This window comes from Sceloporus undulatus, chromosome 9 (assembly GCF_019175285.1).
Source record: "Sceloporus undulatus isolate JIND9_A2432 ecotype Alabama chromosome 9, SceUnd_v1.1, whole genome shotgun sequence".
Taxonomy (NCBI): Eukaryota; Metazoa; Chordata; class Lepidosauria; order Squamata; family Phrynosomatidae; genus Sceloporus; species Sceloporus undulatus.
The window spans coordinates 6,605,593-6,617,204 of NC_056530.1; the positions used below are offsets into that span (position 1 = coordinate 6,605,593).

The window sequence follows — 11,612 nt, forward strand, 5'->3', positions numbered from 1 at the left end:
GTGTGTGTGTGTGTGTGTGTGTGTAATGAAAGCTGGGAATCCATGGATTCATTTATTTATTTATTTAGGTATTTATATCCCGCCCTTCAGCCCTAATGGCTCTCAGAGCGGCTTACAATAATATTTTTAATCAGACAGTTCCCTGCCCTCATGGAGGGTGACTTCCTATCCCCAGTGCCCAGTCATGTTTAGAAAACTCTTTGAGCGTCTTTCTTCCTCGCTGAAGCACTGCTTTCTAGAAGGTCTGATAGCACAGGGGTTTTCTTGCTATTAATCATCTTTAAATGGAAAGGTTTTTGTACATGGCGTGCTGTATATACTCAACTATAAGTCAAGAAGTTTATGCCCCAAAATTGACCCTAAAATCCTGGGTCAACTTATATATAGGTCAATACACTAGTACTGATCAGAAAGGTCCTAAAGCAAGCAAGCCTCTTGCCTGTGTTTTTCTGTGTGCTTGTATGTGAAAGAGGTTTCCAATCTGATGTGCAAGAATCCTCTTCTCATGGGAAAAACTCCCTATTTAACTCCACTTGTTTCTCTCTCCAGTCTGATCTGCAGGGTTTCTCTTCCCAGGGAAGAAAAGCCCCATTTAACACCACTTGCTTCTCACCCCAATTTGATCTGCAAGCCCTCTCTTCCAAGGGAAAAAAAAACCTCCCCATCTAACTCCACTTGCTTCTCTCCCCAGTCCAATCTGCAAGGCTGCTTTTCCCAGGGTAAAAAACGCTCCATTGAACACCACTTGCTTTCCTTCTCAAACTGATGTTACAACCTCTCCTCCAGCACCTGGGAATCTGTGTTAGGAGGTCGGGAGAGGTCCAGAGAAGGAGAAGGAGGGACAGAAGTGGTATTTCCCCCTTCTTCTTCGTGGTCTCTGCGAATCATACAAATGGGTTTCACTGCGCCTGCGCAGTGCTGCTCAGAACCTACTGGAATCACTGGGCAAAGTTTACTTTTCAACATATAGAAACTTTTTGGCGGTAACTCCGCCCACCCGTTATAAGGCCCCTGCCTTCCCGCTCTTTTCCCCAGTTCCTTTTTTCCGCCGCGCTAGCTGCTTCAGGGAACTTCGCTCGCTTTAGCTTGCAATCAGAATCACTTTCACTTGACCTCGGACTGTTTTTGACCACTCTACTTTCTCCCGCCCTGGTAACTTCGGACCTTTCGGCTTGTTTTGACTTCGCTTTGACTCTCCCTTGGATTTGACGACTCGGAAGGATGCCTGCACCCTTCAAGAAATGTGATGTCTGCGGGGGCAAGGTGCCCGTCCAGGACCCTCACTCCTCCTGTCTGTTTTGCCTGGGAAGGGACCATGATGCCAGAGCCTGTCATCTCTGTAAGTCTCTGTCCTCCCAAGCTAGGAAGAACCGGGAGTCCCGGCTGACTTCTGCTATCGCCCTGGGAAAGGTCCGGGAGGGACATCCCCGCTCCTCATCACTCCCGCCGGCCGCACCATCTGCCTCGTCGTCCCGGGCCAGCGTTTCAAGTGTGGTCTCTGTCCCAGCCGGGACACGGTCTCCGACCACCTCCGATGTGACCCGTGGTCCCTCGAGGCCCAGTGTCACCGACAAACCCTCCAAGCGCCCCCTGAAAACCTCGGGGACTGAGGGTTTCGAGCCCAGAGAGAGATCCGGGAGGAAGCCATCCCCGGAGGGCTCGCGCTCGAGAGAGCAGGTCGAGACGGAGGTCCGGATCGCTCCGCCACCGTCCTCCAAGGCGTCGTCGAAGGCAGCTCGGCCCGCATCCAAGTTGCCCGAGACGGGGTCATCTTCCTCCAAGGCGGCACCATCGGAGAGGACCAAGCCTGCCAAGGCTCATTCCAAGGGACCCGTTGTCCTGCATGATTTGCCGGACAATCCCTTCTTCCCCTCCGAGGACCAGACGGGAACTCCGACGTCCTCTAGGAAGAGACACCATAAGGAGGAGACCGAAGCGGCTCCATCGAAAAAGACCAAGGACCACACCGGATCAAAGCGCCCGGCTAAATCAAAGGAACGTGCTTCACGTAAGCACCGCTCCCCCTCCAAGGATGGCTCAGAGATGGCCCGCCCGCATCCGGAGACGTTGGCCTCAGTCCATGTGACCTCGGTACTGTCCACACCGCTGCCGCCAGCTCAAGACCTCCCCACCGAGCCTGCTTCCCTTCAGAGGGAACCATCTCCACTCCCCCTCCATTCTGATGTGGAGGATGCTGATCCTCGTTCTGACGTGGACGAGTCTCAAGGGCCAGTTCCTGACATGTTCTTTGATGCTGAGACTCAGAGGTACTACATGTCAGTCCCCAAAGAGACAGCCTTCAGAGAGTTCACCAGGCTTAACTTGTGCCCGACGATTTCCCAGGGAGATCTACCGCGACCCTCCCACGCTGTGGCTTCTTCCTCGGTACCTCGTCGCCCGCCTCCCGAGCCACCGGTGCTGCAGATCCCGACGCACACCCCATCCCGAGCCAAGGTGACAGACATCCCTCTGACGTCTGACTCCGATTCCGAACAGGATCCTTTGCCTCCATCACGGGAACTTTCGGACGGAGAGGAAGACCCATCCGACCCGCCCTCACCACAGGCGATGCATCAACCGGGCTCCTCGTCGCCAACCGATGATGTCCGCTCCTTCAGCGAGCACATCATTAAGATGTGCCGGACTCTCGACATCGAGCTTTCCCCACCAGAGGAAGAGGCCCGTGATCCTGTAGAGCGCCGGGTCCTCGGTCGTGTTCCCACGCCACCCTGCATTCCAATGCTGCCGTCCTTGCAATCCATTGTCCAGAGGTCATGGGATGCTCCGACTTCGCTCGCCGCGTCCTCCAGAAAGGTCGAGATGCTGTACCGGATCTCCCCGCCGGGCTGTCCGTGGTTGGCCGACCATCTTAAGCCAAACTCGGCAATTGTGGAGGGGGCACAGCAGACCTTCGTGCCGAAACAGGCGACGTCCCCAGCAGACCGAGAGGCCAAGAAGATAGATGGCCTAGCAAAAAAGGCCTACTCTTCGGCTGCCCTCACTGTTAAGGCCATAAACTATAACGCCTGCATGGGGGCTTACATCCAGGCCTTGATGGAAGGGATTTCGCCCATCATCCCCGATGTTCCGGATGAGGTCCAACGCCGCCTGGTGGAGATCCGCGATGAGGCCCACTCCATCGGGAGCTGGATCGTCACTGCCTCCAGGAACGTCGCCTACTGCGTGGGTAGAGGTATGGCAGCATCGCTGGCTTTGCGCCGACACGCCTGGCTGAGGGGGTCCGACCTCAATGCCAACGTTAAATCGGCAATCGAGGACATGCCTCTGGACGGTACCGGCCTTTTCCACACCGACACTGACGAGCGTCTGAACCGCAAGTTCAGAATGAAGGCGGCAGCTAAGAAACACGGGATGTCATCGACCCCCATCTCGCCCTTCAGAAGGAGGCAACGTCCTTGGCCACCGCAAGGTCAGTCCCAGGGCTCCTTTTCTCAGGACCTACAGCCTCAGCAGCAGGGCTCACAGAGGCGCCGTTACCCCTCACAGTCTTCCTCCTCCTCTGGCCGCTGGAATTTCCCGCCTCGGTACCGCAAGTCCCGCCGGCAGGAGACCGACCAGGGGAAGAAGAGAGCCTGAAGGGACGTGGCGCACTTCGTTTCCCCCTCGCCCTTATTCTTTTTGGACATCCTGAAGCCCTTCATTAACACCTGGGCTTCCATAACATCGGACTCGTGGGTTCTTAACATCGTCCGCAGGGGATATGCCCTCGAGTTCCAAGAGCTCCCTCCAACCAGAGCGTTTATGTCCACCCTCCCCTCGGACACCCTTCTCGACGAAGTGCGCACTCTACTGGATAAAGGGGCAATCTCCCCTTTACCCCCCGAACAATGCCCTAGGGCTTTTTTCTCCAGGTACTTTACGGTACCGAAGGCGGATGGGGGCATCAGGCCCATCCTGGACTTGAGACAGTTGAATCTTTTCCTTGAATACCGTCGTTTTCGAATGGTAACCCTGGCATCCATTCTACCTCTCCTCCATCAGGGCCTGTGGTTTGCAACCGTCGACCTGAAGGATGCTTACTTCCACATCGGGATCCGGGAGTCTCACCGAAGATTCCTCGCCTTCGCTGTAGGCTCCGCCTCGTACCATTACAACGTCCTTCCTTTCGGCCTTGCCATGGCACCGAGAGTCTTCACCAAGTGCATGGCACCGGTGGTGGCCTACCTCCATCAAAGAGGGTTCATGGTCTTCCCTTACCTGGACGACTGGCTGTTCGCTGCCGAATCCCAGAGAGAACTGCAGGAGGCACTCTCATTCACCTTACACCTTTTAGGCTCCCTCGGTTTGGTCATCAACCAAGAAAAGTCCCATCTCACACCTTCCAAACAGGTCAAGTTCATCGGGGCCATCCTCGACTCCGAAACATGCTCCGCATTTCTTCCTCCGGACCGTTTCCAGACACTGACGACGTCGATCGGATTTTGTATCTCTCACAGAAGGGTGAGAGCCAGAGATGTCCAAGTCGCCTTGGGCCACATGGCATCGACAACGTTTGTCACACCGTGGTCAAGACTCCGTCTTCGGCCTCTTCAGTCCTGGTTCCTCTCGGCCTTCTCCCTGATGAGAGACCCTCCGACCAAGTGGCTCACGGTACCGAGACCTGTAGCCACCTCCCTCAAGTGGTGGTTGGAGTCCCACAACGTTTGCATCGGAATGCCATTTCATCAACCTCAGCCCCAGCTGACCCTGACAACAGGTGCATCCCTGGAGGGATGGTGCGCCCACCTGCTCGACCTCGTTGTCAAAGACAAATGGTCTGCCCAGGACAAGTTGCTCCACATCAACGCTCTCGAGATGCTGGCAGTGGAGAAGGCGCTGAGGTCATTCGAATCAGTGGTCACAGGCAAGGTGGTCCTCCTCAGGACGGACAACACCACCGTGATGTACTACATCAACAAACAAGGGGGCACCAAGTCAAAGACCCTGCTCGACCTCACTCTCCGCATCTGGGATTGGTGCATCCAAAGACGTGTCCTCCTCCAGGCGATTCATCTCCCCGGGGAGGACAACGAGCTGGCGGATCGCCTCAGCAGATCTCCCTCGGTGTGCCACGAGTGGAGGCTCCATCCCGAGACGGTCAGCGACCTCTTCGACCAGTGGGGAAATCCCCGGATCGACCTCTTCGCGACCAGGTGGAACAGCCACTGTCCCCAGTTCTGCTCCAGGAAGCGAATGGACGGATCCCTCGGAGACGCGTTCGCCTTCCTCTGGACGGGGGAGCTTCTCTACGCTTTCCCTCCGTTCCCTCTCATCATCAGGGTGGTGTCCAAGATGACCACGGACCGCTCGCATGCGATCCTGATCACCCCGTGGTGGCCGAGACAGCCGTGGTTCACATCCCTTCTCCACCTCTCCAGGAGATGCTTCCTCCGTCTCGACCCTCGTCCGGACCTGCTGTCGATTCAGGACGGACGGATCCTCCACCCGGACATCGAGAGCCTTCCGCTGGTAGCCTGGAGGATTCAGCCCTGACTGCCCTGCCAGAGGCGGTGAGGACGGTGATCCTGGCTGCGAGGAAACCTTCCACCCAGCGGTCCTATGCCCTGAAATGGAAGAGGTTTATCTCTTTCCTAGATCAAAAGGGCTTGTCTCCTACTCAGGTGTCCACTCCAGTGGTGCTGGAGTTTTTGATGGCGCTTTTGGATGAGGGGCTGTGCCTCACATCCATCAGGTGCTATTTGTCTGCCATTTGTGCCAAGTACCAGTTCGGGGGGAGGGCTTCCTTTTTCAAGGACCCCTTGGTGAAGGGGTTCCTTAAGGGATGTGCCAATTTGCATCCTCCTGTGTCGGTACCAGCACCGGCTTGGAGCCTGGAGGCAGTACTGTCTGCCCTCCAATCCAAGCCCTTTGAACCAATGGCCACAGCGGACTTGAGACTATTGACTTGGAAAACCGCTTTTCTGGTGGCCATCACCTCTGCCCGCCGTGCGGGCGAACTTTGCGCCTTGCGAAGGGACCAGCCCTTCCTGAGGTTCCACAAGGACAAAGTGGTTCTCAGGACAGACATTACTTTCTTGCCTAAGGTTGTGTCTGCTTTCCACATGTGCCAGGACATTGTGTTACCGACCCTTGCTTCCAACCCGACTTCGGAGGCGGAGCGGAGCCTGCACTCTCTTGATGTCAGAAGAGCACTGGCGTTTTACTTGGACAGAACTGCTGCCTCCAGTCGGTCCGAGAGACTTTTCCAATGCTACTCGGAACCGAAAAAGGGGTTGCCCGTGTCTGCGCAGAGGTTTTCCAAATGGGTGGCTGGTACCATCCACCTCTGCTATGAACTGCTGGGCAAACCTCTCCCTGGCAGGGTTCGGTCTCATTCTACAAGGGCAATGTCAGCATCCTTGGCATTCCTGTCGGGAATCCCCTTGGAGGATGTCTGCAAGGCTGCTGTCTGGTCCCAACCTCTGACTTTTATTAAACATTATAGGTTGGACACCAGGGCCATCCGAGACGCAGCTTTCGGGAGGGCTGTGTTGGTTTCAGGGTTGCATTGATTGCACTGCTGATGGTTTGTGTTTGGCACTTATGTACATATGCCACTGTTTACATTCTGTTGAACGTTGGTTTGCACATTTCCTGTGGGACTGGTCTTGCACGACCTCTGGTTCCCTTCTCGGGTTTAGCAATGTTGCTGCTATGTTTGGTTTGTGCAAAAACAAGAGACTGACTCCTTTATGGTTCAAGGTGTTTATTATTGTAATAAATATACCTTTGCTTTACCATAGCCTTGGTTTCAGGACACTCCCTCCGCCGCATACCTGAGCTTGTCAGTCTAAACCCATTTGTATGATTCGCAGAGACCACGAAGAAGAAGGACAGGTTGCTTACCTGTAACAGTATTTCTTCGAGTGGTCATCTGTTACTAAAGAGAGAATAAACACATACCTTCCATGCACCACATTCAAACAGCGTAGCACAAAGGTGCCCTTTATGGCTGTCCTGAGTTATGCAATTCCTTTATCTTAATTGAGGAGGAAAAGCAGGAAACAGGCCCATTAGCATTGACTGGAGTTTAGGGGGTTGTCAGCTCAGCAAGGAAGATGTTGCATTCCTTTTGCATCCCTTATATTCCCTTCCAAATGCTAGCCAAGCTAAACAGCCACCATAATGCTTAACACAACTGCAATCAAGATAGCTAGAAGATGGGTCTTGTATCACTTGAAGGTATTTTTGACATCAAATTATGCTTTTCCATTTTTCCAGTATCTTGCTTCTTCAAAAACAGAAGGACATGTGTTCATGCATGCACAAACATCAAAATTATGCAAAGCTGCATCAGTGAACAGATGGTTCCAGCAGCAACCAATAGTTCTTTATTCAGCATTTATTTATATGAGTCATTTATTCCCAAGTTTCATAAATATTTATACTAGGGCAGTTTGAAATATAAGTTAAATAATACAAAATAAACTAATAAAATATCTATAAAGACTAAGAAAACATAAAACAAGTATTTTTAAAATTGAATAAACCCAGGCTTAATTATTATTATAATATCTCATTTCAAATTGTGGCGTTTGAGTTACTTTCTGGCCCCATCAATTTCAGTGGACCTATACTATGCATACTAAGGGCTGAAACAGACGCCAAAAGGGGCTGCTTGTAGCGCTCATACCCAGGTAATTAATAGTTAAAAGTCCCTGAACACTGACAACAACTACACTTACTGCAAATGACGCAGGCAACTCAGTAGCACTTTTCCCTCCTACGCCATTCAAAGCCAACATAGGCTTAGGGTTTTCTGAGAACAGATTTAACAGGAGACAAAGTCATTTTTGGACCACCAAGCTGTTGCCATGCTGAAATATTTAGATCTTATCAAACTTTATTATTACTATATTTATAAACCATTTGTATCCAAAAGTTTCAAGCAGTATACAATAGTCGTAAACCCTACAACAGAAAATGATACATCCAACCATATACATTTACTTATCATACATTTAAAATAGAAGGTAAACTACACTAGAAAGAATTAAAATTATGAATCAAATCTTGATTAGAAAGAAGTCTTCCATTAACTGGCATGGACACAATGCAAGCCATGCTCAAATGGCAGCAGAGCCGACCTGGGAAATATAGAGTGTCATGGCAAGAGTCTTTCCTGCTGTCGACGTTTTAAAGCCCTCCATGGGCTGGCCCCTCCTTATTTATCTGACCTTCTTTTTCCTCACCTTCCCACTCCGTTGTTCCCTCCGTTCTGGTAGTCTAGGTCTGCTGTCCCAGCCCAGGATTTCCTCTGCCCCATCTCGGATTCGCCCCTTTTCACTCCTGCCCCCTCACTCCTGAAACCTTCTCCCCTCGAAGACACAAGTGCCATCACTTCTTTAATCAGCTTCAAAACGGAGTTGAAGACCATCCTGTTCAGGGCAGTGTTCCCAGGCACTGCATAATTGTCACTTGCTATTTGATGTCCTTTTGTTGTCTGTTTTATTGATCATTTCCTGTATTGCTTATTTTTATTGTATTATCCTACTAGAGAGGCTCCTTCCCCACCCCTTTCCCTTCTCCTTTTGTGTCGTGTCTTTTTAGATTGTAAGCCTGAGGGCAGGGAACCGTCCAATTAAAAAGATTTTATGTACAGCGCTGTGTAAATTTCCAGCACTTTATAAATAAAGGTTAATAATAATAACAATAATAACAACCCCATTCCTCTCCATATCCTAAACTCCCAGAAAATAATATTCATATCTACCTTAAACAGGTCTTTCGCATCTGGTTTTCTCAGCATCTCCTTGTGATGACATGGTCTGCTCCAAGAGACTTAATCTGTGCATTAGCTCCTGGAGATTGGGTCTAGGAAAGCAGGTTGGGAAGTATGGAGACAAAACACAAAGGGATCAAGTCAAAATTTGCATTTTACCATACCATGCTGTGGAGAATGGATGGAGAACACTTTATTGGTCTAAAAGCTTAAGTTATTGTAAGTGTTCTTGTTCAGATAACCACAAGACAGCAATCACATGATATGAGAATCTCTCCTGCATACCTGGCATTTAGTGGTTATAGCAGCTTCCTCGGAATAAATTTCCACTTTTCTTCTTTATATTACTTATTCAAAGCATTATCTATATTGATTATCAGAGCCCATGAAGCAATGCACAATAAATAAAACATTAGATCAATTTAAAACGTTTGAGCTCCATAGTCTGAGCTCCAGAAATAGACTGTGGCAGCTACCTGTCAGAAGACTTCTATCACTGTTTTCTTTCTCCAAAAACCAGCCATTTCTATGGCTATTTTAGTATAATAAAGTGGAAGAAGAGGAGATGGGCCTAACATAAAAGTTCAAAGAGCTGAAGCCTCTTTCGGACAAGCATATATCAATACTATGACAAAACTGGAAGGGGTAGCTACACACATTGGAAGATAGGAACATAATGCAGAAGGACCTTGATAAATTAGAAAACTGAAACTAATAGAGTGGAATTAAACAAGACAAATGCAAAAATTCTACATTTTGGCCACAAAAACCAGATGTACATGACAGGGTGGGGAATACTTCACTTAGCAGCAGTACATGTGAAAAGGACCATGGAATTATTGTGCCTTGAACCTTTTGACTGACTAATAATATAATAATAATAATAAAATAATAATAAATTTTATTTATATACCGCCCTCTGGCAAACCAATCTGGCGGTTTACAACACTTAAAATAAACTTACAGCATAAAAGCATTATTTCCCTACCCCTTAAAAGTTATTAAACTGCATATCTAAATTAAACCACAATAACTAGTTAAACACAACATAAATTAAACAAAATAATACCAACCGATAAACCACTGCAACTTCAGTTCTAAAGAAAAGAAAAGGGGGCATTGGATACATTCTGGGGGGGAGATCTGAGGCCAGGATTTTTAGTCTGGGAAGGCCTGCCTGAAGAGATCCGTCTTGACTAATAAAAAGATGTCTCAATTGACTAGGTTCATTTCAAAACATTTAATCCCACATAATATCTCAATTTTTTGCTCTTATGTGCCTTCAAGTCAACTTTGACTTATTGCAACCCTATCATAAGGTTTCTTGGCAAGATTTATTCAGAGGCAGGGGGGTCATTGTGTTCTCTAAACTAGTCTACAGCATCTGTTTCCCTGGCATTCTGCCTTCCTAATATTAACTAGGCCTAACTTGCTTTATCCTCCTGGTCAGACAGATTTGATGCCTTCAGGGTATTAAGGTTCTAATTACAATAACCGTTTATAAATTTTAGTCTGCAACATTTATTTAAAACAACAAAAAAAAACCCACAAATCAGCAGCATAAGATATCTAACATTTAAAAGATTTCATAACAAACAATTCAAGCAGCAGTAAAATTGCCCACTGAGATGTAAGTGTGTTGGAGCCATTTCCCCCTTCTCCCTGTCACATATGTAGACAGAGAAGACCTCTTCCAAAATGTGTGAAAGTTGCAAAGTTGCTGTTGTGTGCTTCGAAGACTTTTCCATTTAGGGTGATCCTAAGACGATCTATCATGAGGTTTTCTTGCAAGATTTGTTCAGAAGGAGTTTGTCTTTCAGTCATTCAGTTTTTAAAATGGATTCTTGTTAGAAAAACAACAAAGCCATCAATCACTAGAGCTGCAGAACAGCCAGTATATTAGGTAAAAAAACCCAAACAGTTAAAATATTTAGGAAACAAAAGGCTGCAGAGTAGAATGTAGACATCAATTAAATGTGCAGAAATGGAAGAAACTCATTTGAGCAGAAAAACATAGAGGTGAACATTCCAACATTGCAATCGGAGGTGGAACTGGGAAGCCTTGAAAATTGAGGACAAGAGCAAGCCTATTTCCATAGAATCATAGAATAATAGGTTGGAAGAGACCACAAGGGCCATCCAGTCCAACCCCCTGCCAAGCAGGAAATCACAATCAAAGCATCCCTTAACCTTCTCTTCCCCAGGCTAAAACATCCTCAGCTCCCAAAGTCGATCCTCGTAGGGCATGGCTTCCAGACCCTTCACCGTTTTAGTCGCTCTCCTTTGGACATGCTCCAGTTTCTCCACTCCTTTTAAATTGTGGTGCCCAGAACTGGACGCCATATTCCAGGTGGGCCTGACAAAGCAGAATACAGTGGGCACTATTACTTCCCTTGGTCTAGAAACTATACTTTTATTGATGCAGCCTAAAATGCATTGGCCTTTTTGGCTGCTGCGTTGAACGACTCATGTTCAACTTGTGGACTACTTGGACTCCCAGATCCCTTTCATATGGTTTCATTCAGCCAGGTGTCGCACATCCTTTATCTGTTTATTTCATTTTTTCGCCCTAAGTGCAGTACCTTACATTTCTCCATGTTGAAATTCTTTTTAGCTTTGTCCCAGCTTTCTAGTCTATTCAGGTCATCTTGAATTTTGATCCTATCCTCTTGGGGTATTAGCTACTCACCCTTTCTGAGTGTATGGTCATTTGTTCTAGAAGGCATCTCCCAGTTCCTCCATCTGACTGGGGTCTGTAGTAGACTCCACCCATAACATCCTTGTTGTTTTTCCTCCCTTTAATTTTTATCCAGATGCTCTCCACCTGGCTTCCAGGATTGATGTCCTGGGTCTCTTCACTGTGTTAAATGTCCCTGACATGTAAGGCTTT

At 48.5% G+C, this 11,612-nt stretch overlaps 1 protein-coding gene across 1 annotated transcript in view; it reads right to left on the minus strand.

Annotated features, from left to right (window-relative positions):
- Positions 1–7,153: 7,153 nt before the first annotated feature.
- The window catches only part of MECR (mitochondrial trans-2-enoyl-CoA reductase), a 13,437-nt gene continuing 8,978 nt past the window's right edge, over positions 7,154–11,612 (minus strand). Inside the window, 4 exon segments of the mRNA XM_042439791.1 lie at positions 7,154–7,231; positions 8,714–8,754; positions 8,757–8,792; positions 8,795–8,814. Coding sequence (XP_042295725.1) covers positions 7,154–7,231; positions 8,714–8,754; positions 8,757–8,792; positions 8,795–8,814 — 175 coding nt within the window.